The sequence below is a fragment of the Vanessa atalanta genome, chromosome 22 (assembly GCF_905147765.1).
Source record: "Vanessa atalanta chromosome 22, ilVanAtal1.2, whole genome shotgun sequence".
Taxonomy (NCBI): domain Eukaryota; kingdom Metazoa; phylum Arthropoda; class Insecta; order Lepidoptera; family Nymphalidae; genus Vanessa; species Vanessa atalanta.
The window spans coordinates 9195396-9222883 of NC_061892.1; the positions used below are offsets into that span (position 1 = coordinate 9195396).

The 27488-nt window shown below is 33.4% G+C and overlaps 1 protein-coding gene across 1 annotated transcript in view; it reads left to right on the top strand.

The window, feature by feature from the left end:
• Window positions 1–27488, top strand: part of LOC125072733 (facilitated trehalose transporter Tret1-like) — a 57542-nt gene that overhangs the window by 8930 nt on the left and 21124 nt on the right. The window contains exon 2 of the mRNA XM_047683415.1: window positions 15926–16806. Within this exon, the coding sequence (XP_047539371.1) occupies window positions 15940–16806 (867 nt within the window). The 5' untranslated portion in view covers window positions 15926–15939. The remainder of the gene's footprint in view (window positions 1–15925; window positions 16807–27488) is intronic.

Consider the following 27488-nt stretch of genomic DNA (forward strand, 5'->3'; position numbering starts at 1 on the left):
TTACAATAATACAAAGTCTAGAAAAGAGCTGACGATCTTCAAACAATTGAACAGATTTTCTTCTATCATACCTCAGAAAATTTTAAATCGAGTCACTACTTACGCCCAGTGGTTAGAACGCGTCTTAAACGATGATTGCGGGCTCAAACCCAGGCAAGCCCTGAACTTTCATGTGCTTAATTTGTGTTTATAATTCATCTCGTGAGGAAAACATCGTGAAGAAACCTGCATGTGTCTAATTTCAACGAAATTCTACCACATGTGTATTCCACCAACCCGCAATGGAGCAGCATGGTGGAATATGGTCCAAACCTTTTCCACAATGGGAGGCCTTAGCTCAGCAGTGAGAAATTTACAGGCTATTAATGTTAATGTAATGAATGACAGATATCGATACGTATTTACCGTCCTAACTATCAAATGATAACATTTTGTCCAACCATCTGTCCGTTAACCCATTTCCGCATACATATTTCCGGTTGACTTAACCCTCATAAGAGGATAATTCGGAGTATTAACTGGGCTTTGATTTCCATCATTTGGGGTAAAAGTATAACTCCCCTTCGGATCGAGCCTATTTTATATTTATTTTGGCCTTTGATATTATTATATTGATTGATTGGATTCACATATATGTACAGTAATTATTATTATTTTTAGACATACATAAACAAACTCGGTTGCCACGAAGGGCTTTGTGCACGCCCATCTCGCAAGGTATTCATTAGATATTCTAGAACAGTACTTAGTATATTTGTGTTCCGGTTTGAACGATTTGTGTGTCAATGTATCTACAGGCAGATAACATCATAGCTCCTAAAAATAGCGCATTGACCATCAGATCATCATCAAGCCAGCGGACATTGCTGGTCCGCTTACCATTATTAAAAAAAGGTGTTGCTACCACCAAGTAAAAATATATACTGGATATATATCACTCCAATAAAACAACAAGAAAAATATATTAAGAAAGAAAAATGTAATACGCGTCCTTCAACCGAATACGATACTCGTAAATATTATGTAATAAATCTGACTAAATTCAATTATAGGTCGGATATAGCGTTATCCGCAGACGAATCGGAACGTCCTGTACGAGCCCAGCATTAAATTGTATGATATTTCTGTTACAAAACGGGTATTATGACAAAGAAGTTATTTTTTTTCACTGTAAATTGAATTTAGCTTCGATGGTGTGTATATTATTGTATATTTATATTTTTTATGTGAAACATCTATTGGTAATTCTTGTAAGTTAAACCGAATCGTATGTCGTGACGACTAACGGCATGATGCGCACTTATGACGTTACGCCCCGTCCGGCCACCGCTCTCTACTTCCTCGTGCGCGTACACCATACCAATTTGTTGCTGTATATTATTATTATAATTATAATAAATGTATTATTATTAATATGAATTCTTGAAATATACATTTATGGTCGTTACGTGACGGCTAAATTTATTTAACTTGGTCGTTAGCTCTATCGTACATGTTGTCTACGTATAGTACGACACAAATTAGATGTAGCATCGGCAATATTCGTAAAACCGATCAAATCCGAATTAAGTGACTTCAAAATCATCGATCTTTATTTATTTCTTATGCGTAAATGATCTTTACGCAAACGTAATAATTTGAATGTCATATAACCGAATACATTCGCCAAATTGACGATTTAATTTTTTTTTTTTAATTTGTCGACGCTACATTTAATTGTGTCGTACTATATATTGAAAATACTTATAAATTATTGCCACAAAACTACTAAAATAATGTATTGTTAATTTGTAGAATATGACAAATATATTTATATTTATGTTTTTTATAGCATAACGTTATCATAAATAGATAAATAATATTTTACTAGTAAATTTACAAAATGCCTGCCTGAATCATTCGTGAGACCATGAATTTTGAGCAAGCACGTTCAATGGTTGTGTGGTACAAGTTAAAATATCACGAGGAAAAATACTATATATATTGGGTCTACAGGAACACTTATATACTTATAGTTCCTGTAATAACTGTAATAAAAAAAATGAAAAGTAAAAAGTAAAAAATGTAAAAACCAGCAATCAAAACTTATGACAGCCGGTCTTAATGTAGATTTTAAGGTCTTCACGTGAATATATGACAAGTTGAATACCACCCTTAAGTTTTTTAAATCCAAATATTTCCGTTTTATTATGATAGAAGCGTTGCGATTAAACCTTAACGCGGACGTTTCTGAGCGAGTGGCAACCGCGCTCATAGTTTGTTTGAGTGTACTAGTATACAACAATAAAATAGGTTTCGTGAGACTGTAGTAGAGTATGTATATCGTAACAGGAATGATTTAAGTTTGTACTCTAGCGCTACAAACGGGGATCCTTATTGCTAGGAAGAACAGTAACGAGCGAGCATGCTGATGTCATCAAAGGACTGGTGAATGGGTCCAATGGAAAAATAGAGAAAGTACATTGAGGACGTCGAAAACAGCAATAGCGCACGTAAAATAACAATTCAATTTAAACATAATTTAATTTGCGAACTAGAAGCCAAACCAAGTTACAGATATTAAGTAATGTACATATATGTTCAAAGAAAACAATTCTCTATTTGCTTAGCATATTCTACTAATATACACAAATTACAAGGCCTTCGCCTTGAAGGTGCTCTTTTCGACATAGGCTCCTCTATATTAAGTAAAGAGCAGGCTTACGTTGGCCACTCTAGAGTTAAAAACTTAGATGGAGTACATCTTATCAATTTAGGTCCAAGTCAAATCAAGACACAAGAGAGCTCTATTGTAGAGTACAACCGTCTGCGCACATTATACCACCCCTACTTGGGCAAATTAAGTATAAACAGAAAACGCGTAAAAAATATCCGGACACTGAAAGGGCAATTCACTCGAACATTTCAGAGGTACCTACCTACAAGAAAAATAAGAACGTATCAAAAAAAGACAATTATACCCCGTAAACATAAGAAAATAGAATAGCTTAACAAAAACCATTTGGTATTAATTTTGTTACGTACCTACTAATAATTTATATACAAAAAGTAGTGATATCCCATCAAAAACATAAATGTAAAAATGAGAGCCAAGTTAGATATTATGATATATACCTTGGTTGTTGTCTTCAACGACAAAAGAAGTGAGATCTAAATTTGTGCCAAGTTAAATAGTCCTTTCTGAAATTTTTTATAATTACATAAAATATCATTTCTTCTTATAACTTGGGGTAATATATTGTTGCCTAAGGTCTGACTTGGCTAGTTCTCATATACAAATTATATTATAGCCTTCGTAAGTTCTAAGCCTGTTACAAATGAATTATAAACACAAATTAAGCACGCAAATATTCAATGGTTCATATGTCTGGATTATGAACTCGCAATATCTGGTTAAGATTCATGTTTTCTAGTGACTGGACCATCGCAGCTCTTAATGTACGTTAATACTAACTAAGCAATACTGAGCTGTCCTCCATTCTTCTTAGATGTTCTGAGTTATAATTTGTTATTCTAAACACAAACTACAATTTGTGTTTATAAACATATAAGAACTAGCCAAGTCAGACCTTAGGCAACAATATATTATCCCAAGTTGTAAGAAGTAATTATATTTTATGTAGTTATAAATAAATTTCAGAAAGGACTATTTAACTTGGCACAAATTTAGATCTCACTTCTTTTGTCGTTGAAGACAACAACCAAGGTATATATCATAATATCTAACTTGGCTCTCATTTTTACATTTATGTTTTTGATGGGATTTTAGAATATGTTTGAAAACCTCGATGTCAACTGCCGTCGCTAACTATTTCAAGGAATTTGTTAAGATAAACATTATTTTAAATAATATTATGCATTATTTGATACGAAAATGAAGAATACAGTTTAAATAAAAATATACCAAATGTGCAATAGATTATGTTTGGGAAAAAGTTAAAAGGGAATCATTATTCATACATAATCATTTTAGCACACATTACTATAAATATTCACGCGTTAAAACATCAGCACTACAATTTCCTACTTAAAATTTGTGCAAATATTATACATAGCTTTAGTACTGTCTCCCCTACTGTTTGAAAAAATCAGAAGATACTTTATATTACTTATAAAAGTTGCATACAATTGTACGATGCTCGACGCTTATATTTTGGACCACATTCCATGAACTAACTTCAAGTAAAGTAAACACATCTAACCCAATAGTTTAGAAACTTGTTATTGGTTTAGAGTCCGTAATGTTGGGAGATTTTTAGACGTTTTATATATTGTGGTACAGTTTTAAAGTAAATCTATGTATATATATATGAATACTTGTAAAAGGGCGTTGTCGGTACATAATTCTTCTCTCTGTACGGTGAAAAATTGTTGGATTTATTCGGCTAATCAATAAATTTAGATCTCATTTGATAATAAAATCGAAGATTTCAAACGCAATGGAAGGTAATTTTTTAACCTTATATATACTAATATTATAAATGCGAAAGTAACTCTGTCCGTCTGTCGGTCAAATCAACGAATTGATCTTGACGAAATTTGATATGAAGCGAGTTTGAGCGCCGAAGAAGGTCATAGGACTTTTAATGCAAACCATCTGACGACCATTACTTAAGCCACTAGAGGCAACTAGTTTATAATATATAGGAACAATGGCATATTGGCTGATAAGTGACATTGGTAATATCTTAGTAACAATCGCTTACCGTCAACTTGCCAACCTTTGGCATTGGCTACGCAGCAAAATGTCTATAAAATGATATATAATATAAACTTAAATATTTTTATTTCACTCTTCCGATCCGATAGAGCGACACGAACGAAAAGACCTACGTTTGAAAATGTTACACAAGCAACGGAAGTTAACGAAGGAACTTCTTAAATGTGGTCTCCTGATACGTTCTAAAGATAACAAAAACATTACTTTTACTGTTGCGATATGGGATTTCAATCAACTTCGAGATATCCAGTCTTATAATATAGCGACAATACTGTAAGAATCGCAAATTTTCCATCCTTATGTGTATATCTTAAGTCTTGATATTATTGAGAAAGTTCTTATTGGAAGTACATTATTTAACTCTTGAACTGTAGAGATCTAAGTGTGGTTTGTAAATGGTCTTCAACAAACCAACCACACACTTAGTTAAGTAGACATAGAAAAATATGTACATTCGTGTGTCTGTGTAGAGTAACAAGTGTGTAGTCCAAAAGTGTGATTAGAGTAATAATAATTATATGTGAAGATATATTTAATATTTTTATATAATATAAAGTTACTTAACTTAAAAGTTAGTGTGGCACAGTTAGGTAGGTTAAAGTAAGTTCATCTTATATACAATTGTTATTTTATATAACGTAACAGTAACGATACTTTTCCTCTGTCAATTAGAACGCAGACGAAAAACAACGCAAGTAGTTGCGTGCTCCAAAACTAGAGCTTCATAACCAAAATGTCATTTGAAAGTTTTTCTTCGTACAGCGATAATTTATACGATTAGTATTCATTTACGACGTTTTAAGTATGCGGCGCATTGATTTATTAAATTTTCATTTCAATTTATTTTTTATATAGTCCAGGATAAACATAAAAACATAATAAAATATGTTCTAAGTATCCTCCAGCTGGGCAATGGCTTCCGCATCTCCTCTTAAAGAGAAAATTTGGAGCTGATTCCACAATACAGTTCTAATAGGAGTTGGTGAAAATATGGTATAATATAGTATAGTATAGTATAATATATATATAAATTCACAGGGGCTGACTGGCTCTGTAACCAGTGTCGAGTTTAATTTTGCCACCGCCCATGGGCACCACAAACTGGGTACACAATACACAATTATGTAACAAATATTTAATATAAATTATTCATTCATATTAGAAAAGTTTTTTTTTTAATATATTGCATTTTCGATGACACAAAGAATTTTCACATCTTCCTAAATTCCCACCCTTGGGCAATAGCACCGAGTGGCGCCAGTGTAAATCCAGTCCATCTGGACCCGAAATCTGTGGTGAAGATTTACTAATAATCTTAATACTGGGATCTTAATACTGTGACATCTAGGCTTTAAGTAGAAGTTTCTAAGTTAACTGCGTATAGTTGGTATACATTAGGTACATAACATTTTTTTGGCATTTAACCAGATAAAAATGGCGCATACAACATGGCGCCTAGGTACATATGTGAAGTAAAGCTTTGCGTATTATTTTGATACTTTACTCTTATCATACGAGAAGTTTAAGTCACTTGTAATATTGCTTTAAAAGTATGTAAACAACTGCCTGTAATTACACTGGCTCACTCACTCTTCCAACCGCAACACAATCGGGCTATCAAGAGGATTTTATACAATGCTCTACCACCAAGTAAAACCAAGATTTGATGACATTCCAAAAATTAAGGTTATGATCTTATATTTATAAATAATAGGCTCAAACACAAAGTAAATAAATTTATTAAATTAACATTACTATAAGTATTTGAAACGGGATATTTACCATGTTTTTTATTTTTATCTGGTGGAGCTCGATATTTCGACATTATCTACGAATGTCTTGTTCACGAGACTGAACACTCGTTGTCGAAAATGTCGTAGTAAATAAATATATTAAAATATGTATTAAAGCTTAATAGTAAGTTTGTCCTTTAACATTACACTCCTGTATACAACATCTGATGAAAAATACCGACGTGCGAGTGATGAGACGTCGCTGTAGGGGCTAAAAACATTTTTGCGCATACCAGTGTTCCGCAGCCTAAATTGAAATGACACTGTCGGCACGCGACCCTGGCCTACAATGGAGACTATGCAACACTGTTCTTTGTACACGTAACCATTATTAGCTGAAATTGACTTTTTGATTATGTCAAAGTGTCAATGACCTCACCATTGAAAAAAAAGATGACATTTGTCATTTTGACTCAACATTAACGTGATTTTTAGATTAGATTGTCTGTGCCTTCTCGGCACAAATAAAAGCCAAATTAAAAAGAAGAAGTATATTAGATTAACACTTTTCGATAAAATCCTGTTTTTCTCAGCTCTGAAGTAATTCGGTGACAGGTGCTTAACGATCAATAAGCGTGCGGCATTGATATTGAAGAATTTGATTTAAGTACCTCCTCTTCTCTTAAGGAGAAGAAATTAAGTTAGCAATAATTAAATTAATAAAGTAAAAATATGAAAGTCGACACGCATTCGAATATAATTTGCGTTTTTCCATGCAAACGAGTTCGTACAATAAGGCGAACACGTATCCGTTTCCTAATTCACGTATTTTACATTTAAACTCAGATAACCAGGATTAGTCATGTAACTTAACAATTATATAATCGTAAGGGTATAATAGCGGGAACAGATGGTCGACCCAGCCTTTCCCAGAACCCTTCCGGTATATATCAGAATTAAGGTCAATTATATATTTACCACAAACATTTGTGTGTGCAATTCATCTCGTACACAGCGGTTCGAAAACTTGCACGTATCGGATGAAAAATATGTTTTTTATATTAATTTATTTTATTGTAATTTATGTTTTTTTCTTTTATATAACCAACATTATTCGTATTTTTTTAATTATTGTTTTCAATCTTTATAGTAGAAAGGCGGACCCGTTTTACCCTATGGTAGGTCGGTAGCTACAACTTAGCATAAAAAGTATAAATCATGTCTTCCACCGTCAACACCGATTCTTTTTTTTTTGTATCTACGATTTTTATACTCATATGTTCAGATAAAATTAGTAAGGCTAATTACGAACAGTGTGCACTATGAGCAAATAAATTTTAGTTAACCATTATTACGATTAAAATATAAATATCAAATTTTGTGTACGTATGTAAGATGGTATGTGTCCATGGTGTTACAAGATATCTAATAACAGATTATAAATTACATATATTTTATCAAAAAAATTGACAAACTGCATTTTTTACAAAATGTTTCTAAACAAAATATTTTTAAATGAAAACCTCACAATTACCGAAAGATTAAAACGAAATAAAAATTGTGATTTTAACTACAGTATTTTTTTTTAAAATTTTAATAAAAGTTGGAGAAAAAAATGCCAAAATTTTTCTCCCTCAATACTCTCATATCTTGGTAGCGATTGTAACATTAGTCAAGCCCAACATAACTGTTGAAACGAACGAATTTTCCTACATAGTTATAAAAGGCCCCTCAATTAATATAACTTGGCAGACCGTGGAGCCGCATTGCGACACGACACTATATTAAATTCAAATATTTGTTTAACATACAATCGATATAATTACATACAATTTAACTCAATATTTAGACAAATTAGAATTACGCAAGAGATTGTATCCGCTTCGAAACATAAGCATTCATTATCACTATAAAATAGGTATTAATCTAGTGCTCAAGGGTCGCGGAAAACATTGTCAGGAAACCTGCATGGGTTGGATAAAATTTACAACACTTTCAACGAAATCTGTAAGCAAAAAAGTTTCGCTGTTGTAAATTAAAATGTGAAATTTTGCTGTTAATAACAGAATCATGAAGTTAAGGTAATATTCTTTATTCAAGTAAGGTCTTACAGGCATTTTTGAAGCATCATGTTAAGTCTAAGGTACTATCTTCTAACGTACACCTATTCGAGTATAATATGATCATCAATGATACGATGAGCTAAATTTTCGCACAGTATTTCTAAATGTTTTTCTTTTTAGCATTAGCCTGTAAATTTTCCCACTGCTGGGCTAAAGGCCTCCTCTCCCTTTGAGGAGAGGGTTTGGAGCATATTCGACCACGCTGCTCCAATGCGGGTTGACGGAATAGACATGTGGCAGAATTTCGTTGAAATCAAACACATGCAGGTTTCCTCAAGGTGTTTTCCTTCACCGCCGAGCACGAGATGAATTATAAACACAAATTAAGCACATGAAAATTCAGTGGTGCCTGCCTGGATTTGAACCCGAAATCGTTTAAGTTGCACGCGTTCTAACCACTGGGCCATCTCGGCTCTCGGCCAAATTTATATGTGCATATTTATGTGAAAGTATCAAGTTTTATTACTATCAGAGTAATACCAATTGTAGTTAAAAAGTGCTACACGTACTTGAGATGGATGAAGATTACGCGCATATTTAAAGTGTCATATTTCCACAGTGTTTAGATATCTATATATGTGTTATTCGATAACATGTAATTGGTTTAGAGTTTTGTGCCGTCTGCGTTGGTACTATTTATCATATATTTACCACAAATCAGCAATACTTAGTATTGTTGGGTTGGGTTTTATAGGTGAGTGAGCCAGTGTTGCTAGAGACAGAAGGGACATAACAGCTCCCAAGGTTGGTTAGGTTATAAATCAAAAATATTCTTTCCATTTAGAAGCATTACTTATTGATTGTGAAGAAAAAAAACTGCCATCAGTTCAGAAAGACCACCTCAGACCAGAGACTCAGAGAAGAACCATCGTAAGAAACTCAGACACTATACTACAAAGTAGGTATCACAGTTTCGCGGTATAATATTAGATTAAAAATAAGAACGGTATCAAGATTAGTTACAACATTTAAATAGTATTTTAATTACTGAAAATTCAGACTCCTAGCTTTGCCCATAACGAAGTTACAAGGGTTCGAAATTGCCCTGATTGGCTTCAAGAACAGGATGTTACGGTTGTGCGAGACTCGGCGTAACTAATTAATATAAAAGTAAATCATAACTAAATTGTAATTGATACGAAAGTGAGTTTATACTTATTACGATCACCTTGAAATTTTGTATACACACATTGTCAGAGGTTGTAAAAAGGAATTAGGGGCCTAACCATGCACTCCCGCCAGCTCACACACGAAAGAAGAATGATAATTATATTCAAGGTTTCCCAATGTATCATTTCTTCAAATGAGATTCTATTAAAAAAACAGACAGACAGGACGTAATTATTTTTAATCTATATTATGCTAGTATGAACGAAATGACGTCAGAAGCAACATTTTTAATTTAACAATATTAATCCAGACGCAATAAAACTCTACGAAAAGTTTTCGCTGTATAAAATATACGGAAAAATATTTTCTTTTTAAATTTACCCGGGTTTGTAGCGACCACATAGAGAGAAAATAACTCACTAGGAAACCTAAAAAATATTCTAGATTTCCACACACAACACTTCGCTCCTAACTCTCAGAGATACGGAACTTTTAACGTCGTAAAATAAAAAATATATTCCGATGCAGAGGAAACGACAGATGCTTTTATGGTGGCATATTCATATAATTCTTATCTCGGAAATATTTATGGCGGCTATACTGTTTCCTAAATTTACGACATTACCAGTTGGTAATTATTTTTTTGTCTGTATCATATTATAATTTCTTTATAGACGGACTGGCGAATAGGCTATCTGGTGGTAAGCACCACTGCCCGAAGACTGTAATGGTACTGTTAGAAATATTAATCATTCCTCATATCAGCAATGTACTACCAACCTTGAAAATTAGGACGTCCCTTGTGCATGTACTTACTCTGGCTCATTCACCCTTCGAACTGGAACACAACACTAGTATTGCTGCTTGGCGCTAAGAAATGGCTAAAATTTTATAAAGTGCCAATGTTTACGGGCAGTGGTGACCACCTACCACCAGGTAGCGTATTTACCCGACCGTTTAACAATCCCGTAGACAAAAGCATAATTTTTATTCGTTTCTTTTTATTTTAAATTCATTTATCACACCTAAAATTAGTACAATTTAATATTTTTTAGACAATAATATCAATAAAAAAAGAGTGTCGGTTTGTACGCACTGATCTAAAGAAATTCAAGTATGATTTCCAATAATTTTTTTTTATTTAGAATAATTTTGGTCCGATTGTCTGAAAATTTAGCATAGATACTCCTGATGACGTTCACCCTAAGTCAGGACGGAAAACTTATTTATATAACTATTTTTTTTTTAAATGTAGGATAGAGGTAGTAAGTATAACTATCCTAAGTACTTCCTTGAGGCTTAACCTTACTTCATACCAAATATCATCAAATTCGGTTCAGTAATTTAGCCGTGAAAATGTAAAAGACACACAGACAGAATTACTTTCCCACATATAATGTTAGTCTAAATTCAGTTGTTTTTTTTTTAATAAGGTGAAAATCTTATAATATGGCTAAAGCCTAGCACGTATTTTATTTTATCTGTGTCCTACATACATATATTAAAATTGTATAGTATCGATATCAGTACATATAAAAGTAGCATTAATGTTTATATATATTTGCGCCTATCGCGTCATCCGTTTAGGAAACATTCGAGATGAGATTTATCGGAACGGTTAACTTTCGTACCGCACTGCGCCACCCAGCGCAGCTATAGGAAACTAGTGATGGGACACATTTCATCGACAAAGTTACATATTAATATTTTTATTCGTATTTACGACATAAGTACACTGTAAAACAAAAAATTGTAAGTAATTTATTTACAAGTCAAGCGTCTATTACGTTGCGTATTTTATCACTAAATATAATTAGACAGTTTATAAGTAACAGATCAGGAGACCATGTCTTTGAAATCGGGACCGTATCAATAAAACATTTTTTTTATCGAGTTGTTGTCATTTGAACCGGAAATAGAATTTGGCACTATTTAGTACACTCCCGTACTTTGAAAACACTTAAAGCTGTTAGTGCTGTGTCTGATATTGCTCATATCGATGATTATGGCCTTCCTGTGGATTCTGAGATTGAGAGAATAGATAATGACTCTGTGTTTGCGCACACACATGTAAACTATGATAACATCTACACAGAGCTATTATCTGTGTTTAAGGATGGTTTCCTTTATATGATTTATCGTAATATAAAAATTATAAAATCTGAAATAGAAACTTTAGAAAATACTTAACACTGCAAGCAGACTTTAAATTGCAATCATCAAGGTCACAAATATATCGATATTATATTAAAAATAATCCCATCACTAATATCAGCTGGTGACTATTCCATCACGATGACATTTTGTCTCCATATTATTTTTAGCTCGTCAACTTTACGAGTATATCAAGAATTTCATATTCATACAAAAACTGAAAATATTACATCACGACCCTTATAAACTTGCTATATTTAGAACATATTCGTCGAGTAAATAAAAATATATTTTTCACAGACTTAGTATGAATTTATTTTATTTCAAAGTATTTTAATGCAAACGTGATATGCTTATAATCATATGAGTTTGAACACCTGAATTAGGGCTTTTATTTGAATCACTGCAACTGCAAAAAAAATAAAGTATAGACTCCCTTCTCATCATCTCATCTCTCAGCTGAAGGACGTCTACTGCTGGATATTAGGCCTCCCGCAAAGATCGCCAAAACGACCGGTCTTGTGCAGCCCGCAAGCAGCGGCATAAGTATAGACTTTTAGTAAATAAAACATACATTTTATGTATAACATTTCTACCCGTAAAATTTTGGCCTAATCTTAAGTTATTAGCTTTTTATTCAAGTAGACTTTTACAAGAACTTTTCTAGTCAAAATAATTTTAGTAAACTTAAAGACCATTGTTTCGGAATGTAGACTCTATTGAGTAGAACCCACAAGAAACTCAGTAGTGTCGTTTAGAACAAATACATAAATAACTCAGACTCGATATCAAAAGTATATTTTAATATAAGTCATTTAAGCTTACATTAACAGCCTGTAAATTTGGGCTAAGGCCTCCTCTCCCTTTGGGGAGAAGGTTTGGAGCATATTCCACCACTCTGCTCCAATGCGGGTTGGTGGATACACATATGGCAGAATTTCGTTAAAATTAGACATATGCAGGTTTCCTCACGATGTTTTCACCGCTGAGCACGAGATGAATTATAAACACAAATTAAGCACATGAAAATTCAGTGGTGTTTGCCGGGGTTTAAACCCGCAATCATCGGTTAAGATGCAAGCGTTCTAACCCCTGGGCCATCTCGGCTCATGAAATAATCTTCTAAAATATTAAATTCATATTGTTATAAAATTATTAATCAAAGTTAAGATTTCCTCATGATCTAAATAATTGATGTCGAATAAATTGACCAATTCAACCTTAGTTTTTTTGTGCAGAATATAACAAGAAACTACCATACATTATATATATACATTAAAATACATATCAATTAAAACAAAATATAATCATCATAATGACAAATATTTAAATCATATCTTTTTCGAGATTTCTTGCTTCCATCCAGTGGCGTAGCTATCGTAGGGCCAGGTGATGCAGTGCACCAGGTCCCCTGAGCTCTGGGGTTAGGTTAGCTAAGCTATGAAAAGAGCTTTGAATAGAGATGGATTTAATTTACTAACGATATGTTCAACTCACTGTATCCTGTATCCTATTCTTATTACTATCTATAATTTTGAATGCCAATATACGTTAAAGAGGGGGCGAGGGCCCGATTCTTTTTCTATGCACCGGGCCCTAACCCACCTAGCTACGCCACTGCTTCCATCTGATTAATATCTCAATAATATTTGAAATTATCCTATACCTTGAGTCTAATCGCAAGATCCCACTCCCTGTATTTAATAGACCCATCCAAAGCAGAAAATGTAACAAAAACGGCCAAGTACTTCACCAACCCACGTCGTAGCTAAAAAAGTAATGTTCTGAAGAAAAGTGATAATAGATCTAATTTTTAAACACGCCAAATTTATAACGCTAACTGCAATGCTTGTAAATTCAATATTTAAAATTCTATCTAAAGCAAGTGAGCCGAGATGGCCCAGTGGTTAGAACACGTGCATCTTAACCGATGATTTCGGGTTCAAACCCAGGCAGGCACCACTGAATTTTCATGTGCTTAATTTGTGTTTATAATTCATCTCGTGCTCGGCGGTGAAGGAAAACATCGTGAGGAAACCTGCATGTGTCTAATTTCAACGAAATTCTGCCACATGTGTATTCCGCCAACCCGCATTGGAGCAGCGTGGTGGAATATGCTCCAAACCTTCTCCTCAAAGGGAGAGGAGGCCTTTATCCCAGCAGTGGGACATTTACGGGCTGCTAATGCTAATACTAATGCTAAAGCAAGTAGATATAGTTATTAGTGTTCAACGCAGTATGTTTTACAATACTGAAAGAAATCGAAGCGAAATTCAAAGCGTCAATAACGCGGTCATTTACGGGCCGCCTATCGATATAAAAAGTCGCAGATTCCACCCAGACCCCAAGCTTTAAGAGTAGTAATTCCTTAAAATGGGGCATCGATACTATTCTTTTGTGTGTATTTTGTGTGTAATAACAGATTACGCTGGGTCATTTACCCTACAAACCGGAACAGAACAACACGAATTATTACTATTTGGTGGTAGAATATCTGACAAGTGGGTGGTACCTAGACTAGCACAAAGCCTTACCACCATGTAATTGGATCAAATAATATTAAATTATTGTAACAAGCGGCGTGCATTCGAATTAATTGAATCTTATATGCAAATGAGTGGAACTCGTTCAGAGCTAATAAGATAATATTCATATCACGTTCATTTGAATATTGAACTCGTGTTTACATCACGAATATTGGTTTAATTTGTCTAGTACTAATTAATTTTCCAATACTGGATATTATATTAATTTCGTAACGATTCAAGTTTTTATAATGCCAGATTCAAGCAATAGAGTACTTTCGGTAGAGAATTTATTATGAAATTTGAAAAAAATTAAAGTATATTATGTAAAATAGAAATATACATAAATATTATATTTTGAGTCATATAAGCGCATTATTAATTTATTATATTAAAATTGAAAGTCATCACTTTTAGTCTGTATATCACGTGACCTAAAAGACGAGCCGCCATGGTGTGACGTCAGAGAGGCAAAAACTATCGTTTCAATATCATCTACAACTTTTCTAGATTTTATATTCTAGTATTTGTACATTACTTACCAACGATAGCAATTGTAATTCATTATTTTCCCAAATAACACCCAATATTTATAGCTGTTAACGTTTAATGAGTGCCAGTACATACACAACTGATGTTTTTATCAATATGACGTCACCAAAATTACTGACAGCGTTTTCGCGGGGATAAAAAGGTTTCAAATATAATTTAATTTTATGGCAAGGAAAAGTGTTTATTTTGTCAAAATATTTTTTGTGGCTTTATATTTGGAAAATCAACATTTTGAAGTACTTTTTCAAACATAGTAGAATACCCTGTTACTAAAGATTTATGTGGAATTTTATATTATCATAGCTATACTCCTAGTTCGGCTATAAAAGTCTTTCTTATATTCTACCATCAAACAGCAATACTAAGCTGGGTTCTGTTTTGAAAGAGAAAAAGCCAGTATAATAAGAGTCATAAGGGACATAGCGTCTTAGTTTTCAAGGTTGGTGACGATGTAAGAAACAAATGATATAATACTACTGTTTATGGCCGTATACCTTCTCCTCAAAGGGAGAGGAGGCCTTTATCCCAGCAGTGGGACATTTACGGGCTGCTTATGTTTATGTTTATGTTATGTTTATGGCCGACGGTGACCACTAATCATTAGATGTTTTATTTGATAGTCTGCCTACCTATATGAAAAATATGTTAGTGCTTTTCAGACGTACTGTGAAGTGTAGAATTATTATTTTATAGAATATTATTATATCAATTCGTTCGAACTGATCGATACGATCATCCTGTATATTCAACATATTAATATCAGTATCTCTGCATATAATATAGTTCGTAGACATACATTTCGAATAAAGAAGCAATTGATAAAATAAATTAGGTAATACATCGGCTAAAATTTAAGTCAAGCTTGTGTTAAATTTACTTATGAGACATTTCCCTCGTTGTTCAAATTGATAAAAAAGAAACCCCACAGCTTCCCTCGATCATTGAACGGATTTCCTGAATCCGTCGGATTGTATAAAGCCTTCATTTAAATGCAGTCTTTCTTTACAGAAACCCTAATAAAAATGGCCGGTTCACGCGAGAGGTTACTCTACGACCGTCATTTGGATTACGATTACGAATACGAGAGGCGGAGGCGACATGACATTAGCAGATTCGAAGCGCAGCGGTCAGATGAAAATCGAGTACGATCTGATCGCTTCGATCAGATCGGAAGACCGCGACGTAAGAACGGATACGTTTACGAAGATATTTATTCTGATTTCGACGAGGCCCAAGGCCGTTTGTCACTATTTCGACCAATCAGACCCGAGTATCTGAATTTACAATCGACGTACGACAATAAATATAATTCGTTGCCTCGTAGCCACTATTATAACGATGACAGGAGTCGTCGTTACAAAAAAGATTATTACGACTTCAGAATCGAAGCCGAACGAAGGAGACCGCGGGAATCTTATGAAATTTACAAACAAAATGTAAGAATCGAAACCAATCGAAGCGAGATTAGGATAAAAGAACGACGCGCGAATTCGACCGATTCGAGAGTTGTACGCGATAAACCGAAAAACGTAGCCGTTTGTAAGCCACTTCGTTTGACCGAAAGGAATGCTAAATATTGGACGACAGATCCGCCCGAGAAAGATCGGAAGCCGAAACGAGATGAAACGAAAAAAATTGTAAAATTCTCCGAAGTTTCTGGATCCAGAAAGATGGTCATCGACGATCCAGTTTGTGGGCGGAAAGTGGTCGCTGTACGAGAACTGGAGGTCTCTTTGGACCAAATGATACAAAATGGATATTTCGAGAAACACAATATACCAATAAGGCTGCCAGAGAAGAAAGACGACACCAAGATTTCCGTACCAAACGGAAAATGTGTATCGGGAAATGAAACGCCAGCGCCACGGAAGTCTCGACATTTGCCACAGGTGAGAGAAATTTATCAAATTAGTTCGTATCTAAACATAGTAAGCCGCTTAATATATTTAACTAGCGAACTGCCCTGGCTTCGCATGGGTGCAATACTGATACTAAATATACTACTTAATTGGATAAGGATAGATAAAGTAAAGGATAAAAATTGGTAATTGTTGACCATCACGGACTTTTTTGTAGACCTTTTAAAGATGTACAATCTTCGATCTATCTCGTCGGGCTCAGCCAGCCATGGCAACGTAAGCTCAAAAAATGTGTTTTTTACGACATCACATTAGAAACCTCTAAAATGATCAGGGTTTTTCTTCAGTATATTATGCTTATATTATACATATAAACCTTCCTCACGAATCACTCTATGTATTAAAATAACCCGCATCAAAATCCGTTGCGTAGTTTTAAAGGTTAGGCTACATAAGGACAAACAGACAGCAGGAAGCGACTTTGTTTTATACTGAGTAGTAAATTTTCACATCTTAATTGATAGCAAATATATATATAAATATATAATATATATAATGTTGTCTTAGATTTTCGCGATTATTACACATTGAAATAAAACTAGTTTTTTAACGGATTTAATCGCGTATATTAATTATTTTATTTTAACATCCCGACGTTTCGAGCACTTTGCAGTGTTCGTGGTCACGGGCAGACCTTTATTGTTAAAATAAAATAATTAATATACGCGTTTAAATCCGTTAAAAAACTAGTTTTATTTCAATATAATATATACTTTACTTAATACTTTATAATTCCAAATTTGAATATAATTTTTTATTACATACAAAACTATTCATATGAAAATTAGAAAAAAAAAATGTCGATAAAATGACTATTGCAAACAATTCCTCCATCAGTATTCGAATAAGATCACATTGATATGTTATTGTCAAAATATTCTGAAATCGATAAATTTTTGTGATTAAATATTGTTATATCGGGTCAAGCTCCACGATGAAAGTCATTAGGACACCATTAGCATCCAGAGAGACCCTTAAACATGAGTAATGATCAGACCCTTTACGAGAGGTTACGTACAACGAACAGAATATTAAAACATATCTATTATAAATAATATATTACAATTTGCTTGTTACGAAGGTAGAGTGGTCATACATACTTGTGGACCATATAATTGAAATAAATGTAAGGGAATCGTACATACCCCGAATGTGGACTTAAGCTTTTATTTCCCTTGATCAGGATTCTTATCTAACTTTGCTCGATTGCGGTTTTGTGGAAACACATTTATGAACTCACTTTTCAGATCCGATCATTCTAACCGGTTAATTTTCATCTCACATTATTAGAGATATATTTACTATTAAAACTGCAATATAGCAATGTTTTAGTATACGTTAGTCCTTATTGTTTACTTGTACCACCCACTCACCATATATTCTACCACCAAACAGCAATAGTTAGTATTGATATGTTCCGGTTTGAAGGGTGATTGAACCAGCGTAACTATAGACACAAGGGATATATTTAAGTTTTGAAGGCTGCTGGCGCTTTGGAGACTAATGGAATTGTTATTATTTATTACAGCGGAAATATCTCTGAGCGTTTGTACACTTACTACTTATAGCTCATTTTCTAGTCCACCTAACTATTTAATAAAAACAAAATATCGAAGAAATAATCTGTTTTCACAGTTTTTTAACAAAGACAAATTTATCATTTTATACAGCCAACATCATTTGGATAAGTAATAAAATAATAAGCCGTGATGGTTACAAGACGCGAATTTTCATCGATAATTCCGAGTTCAAGTCCGGGGCAAGCACCACTGAATCCATGAGCATAATTTTTATTTATAATTCATCTTATGCTCACTCCTGAAGGAAATCATCGTTAAGAAACCACGAAGTGGATGATAATCCACCATGTGTATCCAGCAAATCGCATTGGAACAACGTGGTAGAGTAAGCTCCAAACCTTGTCCTGAAAAAGAGATTAGCCCTGTAATATAATAACATTACGATAGGTTTTTGATAACAGGTTTAGGTATTTTCTTACTAATAATACCGTTTACATTTAAAGGGCCTATAGGACTTGATATAGTACTGTTCTGTATATAACAATGAAAAAGGAATTTGAAATTAGCTTATATTGGTACTTTTTATGTGTTACGTCACCATTATTATGCTTCCTAACTATTTCGGCCAATCTCAAGTGAGACCAGCCAACTACGCAGGACATATAATACTGTACAAGTGTGTGAGAAACACAGGTGTACACTCTATTCCCTTACTCATAATACGATGGGAGTAATAAATCCAACTCATCCAACACGACCGAAAAGTTCACGCGCAGGAGTATACATACTCCCAACTAACAGACTCCGGGCTGTTACCGAGAATTTATATAAAAAACCAATTACTCTTTATCGGCCCCAACTTGGACTTTAAACCAGAATCTGCGGCATCAAATCTAGCCTCTACCAACGAGGCAGACATCTATATGGAAGTAAAAAAACCCGTAGATTAATTAATTCTCGGAAAGGTGGAAACGATCACTTCATTTGCATGTAAAAAGAGTTTATTCATGTTTCCACCAGTGTTCTACTCGTACTTGAGAGGTATCCTACCAACATTTCTCCTTTATTCATTAATATTCATACAATTTTGGATCGAAGCAACAATATGTGTATATTTTACAGTGTAAAAAACATAAGAAATATATTTAAATAATATATTTGAACCTTTTAGCGCATCGAATGAAATCCAATGTTTGATTATGTTAAATAGCTATTTTATTAATAATCCTCATTTATAATAATAATAGAATTTATAACACTTGTGTACACTATATTTAGCTGATACGATTCATTGAACACTGTTGACTTTTTACTCTACTTGTATCTCGTAGCGACCATGGCGCCATCTCTGTTTGATATAACCAATCGATTTTGTCAAGGACATATTTTTTTATAAAAAATTCTTCAAAAAATGTTATCGTTGATATTTTTATACTTAAACAACTGTTCAATAATATTTTATACTAACATATCTTTATATGTATAGCACATGTATATTATAGTAAAGAAAAGCCGAACTCTTCAACTTATCTAGCCGGAAAAAACAAGATTATTTTGTTTGTTCTTCAATCTAAAAGTTGTATATAGATCTTTATTGCACCCGCGTGAAGTCAGGGCGGGCAGCTAGTTATAAATATATTTGTTTTATAATATCTAAATAAACTCATCATTTAATTTGTAGCTTACCTTTTATTTTATTTACAATGGGATAAGGAACAGTAGATACAATATCATATAAAAAAAAAAACATTTCAAAATTATCTTGTCAATAGTTCTACTATTTACAGGTAGCCTCACCATGCACTATCACATTACACAATATGTATAAAAAATATAAAAAAAAAACATAATCAATGATTAGAAATTAGAATTATAATATATTTTTTTAACTATTATATATATAAATAAAATATAAAATTAGAAATGAGCACAAAGTTCAATCAAAGTCTGTTTTCCGGCCCCGGCTTTGCCTGTATATGATAGCGTAGGGTAAATGTTAGGTACCCTTTACCCTAAGGCCTGACCTTTTCTGTATCTCTTTGAATGAATAGCATAATTTCAGGACCATTGGTTAGGAAGTGTAAAAAAGACAATCAATCAAACTCATTTTCACGTTCATAATATTGTAAGGACTATAGTTTCTGATCTAACTTAAGATATCATCAAAGGTTTGTATGTCTTGTGTAGATATTTTAATATACGTAATAAATTCAAATATAAAATTATCAGGAGCATTTTTAATATTTTATTAAATAATAAATACCTGATAAAATGATTTTACTAATATTAAAAACAGATGAAATATATTTGTTTGTATGTGGGGGTAAAAAACGAAAACAATGTTCCAAATTTAAAAAAAATTACTGTTATAGGGTATAAATTAGATTCCATAACATTTATCTTTATAAATAAATTGCAGCCGTTCAGAGCTGGAGCTGATTAATTTTTAATATAAGTAATAGCTTAACAAAATACAGTAGGCATGTCAGCCATTTTGTGCGCGTATCACAAGCTACTGGGTGAATTTGTAATTAAATTCGGCTTAGTTTCATCCTTTGACAGGGTTTATCCTCTGTATTGATAATTCCGGCCTCATGTGTTATATATTGCACACCATTGCCCCGATTCCATTTATTTAGGGTAGATGATGTTTGTTTTGTTTCCCTATACCTCCTCTTACTCCCTCTCCCCCTTTTTATATTTTCATCTCCTACATTTTTACAAAAACATAGGTAGGCGGACGGGCGAATATGTTACCTGATTGTAAGTGGCCAAGACTGTAAGAAATATTAACCATTCCTTATATCGCCAATGCACCACCAACTTTGGAACATTATATCCCTTGTGCCTGTATTTATACTGGCTCACCCTTCATAGGGAAACACAACAATACTAAGTATTGCTGTTTGGCGGTAGAATATCTCTTGAATGGGACGCAAACAGGCTAGAACAAAGCCGTATTACTACCGCCAAGCATAATATTGAACCATCCGTTACATGTCAATAATAAAAATAATGTTAAATGTATTTGTTATCTTTCGCCTACGTTCGTACTAAGCAATCTTTCTTGTAATATATCTAATTAGCGACCCGCCCCGGCTTCGCACGGGTGCATTTTATAAGAAACAGGTGTATGTATCATAGGGATTATTAGGTGTGCTTTAGAATTGGATATACGAGTATATACTTAACACGGGTGGACTAATGATCTACATAAAACGTTTATATTGAAGGACAAACATACGAAAAAAATATGTTTTTTTTGGACCATGGACTCTTACAAAACCTAAGCACAGAAATACCCCCCAAATGTTAATGAAATGTCAATAAGAAAGTTTTGGAATGGATGGCGGACTAATACAACAACAAACATTTTGATTAATCTAGATATGACGTACTATTGCATAGTATACATAATATATTAATGATTTTAAATACAATATACCATATGTTTGAGTATAGTATAGAGTTTTACAGTTTATTGATTGGTTAAAGTTTTATCTAAGAAAACATTCGAGATGAAACTTAACCTAATTCCAATCGAGTTACTGCAGTAACTCGGTTAATATTTCGCCTTGTCCCTTTGTCAGAACTGGGTCAAGTCCCGTATTAACATAACCTAAATCTTTAGGTTCGACTTTCGTCTAGCCAAGTTATTGAATGACATTTTTCTCTGTTACAGCATAATTTATTTGCGGAACAATTAATTGTAAATGTACTTTAAATTAATTGACATTTAACAAACAATCAAAACTTTTGAATCTTTAATTATAAATGATCATCTATACATATAATAAAATCGTAACTTTTTGAAATCTGTACATAGAAGATATTTGAGAAAAACTTTTGAGAGAAGTTTGGTCTGTTTATCTTTTCGTTCGTTACCACTAATCTCTTAACCGATTTGGATACGATTTTCACTGATTTATACTTTAGTAACATTGGGGTAACAAATAGCGTTTTATTAAAATCGAGATGTTATGGCACCAGGGCTGATGAGGTTAAAACCTAAAGGCGTTCCAGTGGTATTACAACATCCCTTTGAATTTGAAAATAAATATACTACAAATATGAATGGGTACGGCGCAGATGATTTTATGATAATACCCTTTACATTCCAAAAAAAAATTCGTTTACTTTTAAACGAGTCCAGTACACACGGCTAGCTTTATGTGGCTCTGTCGCGTGTTTGCAACTGCAAAAAAATACATGCTTTAATCCCTAACGACACTACGTACAACATCGTGTAATATACATTACGCAGCTAGAGAAATACTTATTGGGAACTACAATACAACGACAGACTTAAAGATACACAGATATGTCAACCATATAATACTTCTACTTATAAGGCTTACTTAAATCACGAACCGTGTCGCGGGCACCAGCTAGTATTAAATAAAGACTCTGGTTCATAAGAGAAATTATTCTGAGAAGAACAGAAAATAATCTCATTAGTTACTCCTTTTCACGCATCAAATTACGTATTTGGAACAAGTCCAAATAAATATAAAAAAGTGTAGGTAATTTTTTTTTTATGTAAAAAAAAGGATTGTTCGCCAATCTTAGACGTAAATAACAAAAAACTCGTCTACTTCTTTATGTTTTTAAATTACGACGAGATTGTTATTATATATTCGTGTTATATACTGGTTTTCGAAATTGGTGTAAAAAATAAAGATTTATACCAGATCCAGTAAATATTTTTGTTTCTTGACCTTAGTAATACAAATGGCAGGTCAGCTTCAATCGCAGGATTTATTGTTATGTCTGGTCCCCTTAATCACTCACCGCCCTATAGGGCTGGAGTATTACGAGAGCTATGACAAAATGTTGATAAAACTCGTAAGTCTTATCTGAATGTTGTAGTTTCAATACCGAGCATTGACTGACCTTGTGCGCTAAATTAATTTAATTTGGATTAGAATCAATTAAAAAATAGAGTTTCATGAATGAATGAAATACTGTTTAATTTTATTATAATAATTTTAACAAAGTTTATAAATATAGTATAATATCTGATGGCTGGTGGTACCTACCTAGACGGACTTACACAAGGCCCAATCACCAAATTCAATTCATCTTAAACGCGTATAACAACCAGGGATGTTATGTATATGCAATTTTGGATCCGGCTACGGATACGAAATTATTTCGAATTATTCGATTGTTTCGGATAGTTTCATTACATAAATATGGTAAACGAGTTTGATAACAATTGACGATTTTGTATTATTTGCTATAATATATCATTATATAATCACAGAAAAAATAAGCTTCTCCAAAGAAAAACTTTTTTTTTATCGCATTCGGTTACGACGTCGTATAGATCTTTATTTTGAATTTCCGTTATATTTACCGAGCTACATTATATTTCTGATACAAACATTCAATTTACATGAATATATTTCGTACGAATTAAAAAAATTAACACCAATAACTTACGGTATTATGTTAAAAACATACATACACTTTTACGAAATATAAAACCACACAACAGTCAACAGTAATAACTGTATAAACAAGCCCTAACAATGTTTTAGTTGATTATGTTACAAGAAATAAACAATTAGGTACGCTTCGCTTGACAGTCGACTTGCGAACAATAAATGAACGTTGGAAATGATTAATTCTGTCTGTTCGTGACGCATTATTAATTACCACTAGAGACTTACAGACAGCGTACATTGCAGATTTCTAACGTGAAAATTCTTGGAGCTTTGAAGGGTTATGGGTATTCATTGAAGTTGATCATAATTTCAGTTTGACCACATTTGAAAAATCAAAATCGAAATATTCTTTATTCTTTTATTTGGTGGTAGGGCTTTGTGCAAGCCCGTCTGGGTAGGTACCACCCACTCATCAGACATTCTACCGCCAAATAACAGTACTCTGTATTGTTGTGTTCCGGTTAGAAGGGTGAGTGAGCCAGTGTAATTACAGGCACAAGGGACATTACATCTTAGTTCCCAAGGTTGGTGGCGCATAGGTGATATAAGGAATGGTTAATATTTCTTACAGCGCCTTTGTCTATGGGCGGTGGTGACCACTTAACATCAGGTGGCCCATATGCTCGTCCGCCAACAAATGCCATAAAAAAAAAATCAAGTAGGCTCATAAAAGCACCTTTGAATCGTCATGTTGCGTTGAAATAAATTTAAAGCAACAAAATCATAATACCAATTGTTCCGAATCACCAAATCCAACATCATAACAGTTTTTGTTAACAATTTTAGTAGCACAGTAATAATAATCGATTTGCATTACTGTGCTACTGTACTCTATTGTGCACATTTATGAAAAAATCTTTTAGAACTTTTTATGTTTATTGCATTTATATGCTTTTCCACATCAGTGAAAGTGGTTTTCTACTAAAATTGTTTTAGTTTGCAATTTTAAATAAATAAATATTGGACAACATCACATACATTACTCCGATCCCAATGTAAGTAGCTAAAGCACTTGTGTTATGGAAAATCAGACCCAAGACAACATAGAAAACTAATGAATCTTTTTTCTACATTGACTCGGCCGGGAATCGAACCCGGGACCTCGAAAACCGGTGTACACTCTATTCGACCACAGATGTCTTAAAAATTTTAATTTGCATTGTTTTCGAAATTCTTCGGAAAATTTCCAATTACATGACATTATATTATTATTTGTTTTCCCCAACGCTGGTTGACAAGTTACCACCTTTTTTCAACGTAGCTGCAGTACGTTGACCAGGTCCTGTTCCCATTCATACAACAATATGATTAATTATGAGAAAATTATAGAATTTCCCATTCAATGAAATCTCTTATATCCAAAACGTGTTCCATTGTTGCCACGATGGATTTGCCAGCTCGCTGAGTAGGGTTAAGCCTAGCAGGGAGCCGGGACAGCATCAATTATTTATACAATATTTTTTTATACCAAGCAGCTAAACATCGGGGAGATATGTATACTTCTGCTGATGTTGGTCGTGGTCTCTTGAAGAAATAATTCCTTAAGACCTTTAATAATAACTTAAACTCCGTTCTAGAAAATTCTGCGTTCAAACCCCAGCAAGCATTACGCAATTTTTACTGTATATTTAATTCATATTGAACTCAACGTTAAAAACATCGCAGTTAAACGTATGTCTGTTGGATGAATATCTGCAAATTGTCAATCCTACCCAACTCTTTTTCTCAACTGGAAAATTATATGACGACTTTCATGGTCGAATAGTGTGTATAACGGTTTTCATGGGTACGCCACTCCTACGTCCCGGGTTCGATTCCCGGCCGAGTCAATGTAGAAAATAGCTCATTAGTTTTCTATGTTGTCTTAGGTCTGGGTGTTTGTGGTACCGTCGTTACTTCTGATTTTCCATAACACAAGTGCTTTAGCTACTTACATTGGGATCAGAGTAATGTATGTGATGTTGTCCAATATTTATTAATTTAAAAAAAATACTTTAATAACATTTTAATATAAGCTGTAAAGATATCAATGTACAATATTTTAATATAAAATGAAATGGTCATTTCGCTGTAAGCCAACGTTGAATTTGCACGAATAACCCCTCCGTGGCTCCGTCTCTTCGATGACAATGTCATGTGATCCGACCGCATAGCGCATTTGTAGCAACTGCCTTTTGTGTTCGTTTGCAGAACGACCGGATTAAATCTAGACATATCTGCATTGAAAACGTAAAAGTCTCTATATCAAGTCTTTGAGAACATGATTAGATTGATTCGTTGCATATGATAGGATGAATTTCAAGGTCGAATTTGAATGCAATGTATTGCGTAATGTTAGAGAATGCCTTCAGGCATTAAGTCCGCCTTTTGTTCCAACTTTTGTTGTTGGTCAATAAAGTTTTTAAATAAATAAATAATGTTAGAATATAAAATGTTCGTTATGCAGTTTCATTTCTAGCTTATATATTATTCGAATTGCATAATTAAATCTTCTTTAGGTCGATGAAAGTGAAATTCCAAGATTGAATTTCAGTGATTCGTTTTAATATGTAACATTTTTTTTTTTGAATAATAATGATTTTATTGTTACTAATGGATAAATACGCACTAAGAATATAAATTTAAAAAAAAAACTAGAATTAACTAGCTTAAATATTAGTTTTTTAAATTGTATCTAGTACTAGCTGAACCTGCGGCTTTACCCGTGCGAAATTAATAAAAAAGACCTATAGCAGACGAACCGTCACCCCCCATATTACCCGCTCAAGGAGAATTGAATTAAAAAAAAAAACGCGAAGAGGTAACAGACAACGTTACATCCGCATTTATAATATTATATATGTACTATGTTTATATACATACAAGAACAGGAAATTAACGCCTGTCACGTCAAAAGTCTGAATTAACAGGGAGCTGCAAAAGTTGTATGTATGTTAGTTTAATATATTTTTTATTGTATAGTTTGGGGAAAAGGCATATGAGCCACCATATAAGTGGTCACCACCGCCCATAGACAATGACTATGTAAGAAATATCAAACATTCCTTACATCACCAATGCGCCACCAACCTTGGGAACTAAAATGTTATGTCCCTTGTGCCTGTAGTTACACTGGCTCACTCACCCTTCATACCGGAACCCAACAATACCTAGTATTGTTGTTTGGTGGCAGAATATATGATAGTGGGTGGTACCTACTCCGACGGGCTTGCACTGAGCCCTACCACCAATTTTAATAGTTATTATATTTCAATTTATTAGTATAAATATTACTTTCGTAATTCGTTCATCGTAAATGTTCAATGTTTTCATTGAATTCTACGCCACAAGCGATATTATATGTTAAAACATCTGTCGCTCTTGACTGACTCGTACGTCAACCGCAGAGTGAGGCGCTTGCCTGGCTGTAGATTTGCGGTGCAGACATCAACTCATTTCGTTGTTCATATATATACACGAGTATACGTCGAATTCTATTTAATGTCACTCTATTTATATGGGAAAATATATTTTATTTATAATAATATATTGTAAGCATCTGATTTTGACTAAGTATTGTATTTTAGTTTTGGTCAAAACCAGTCAATCCCTTTTTCCTATCCTTCCTACTCTTGACAGTTGAGGTTTAATACTTTTGGAAGGACGAAAGTATAGACTAAAATTATCACTGACGTCTGTCAAT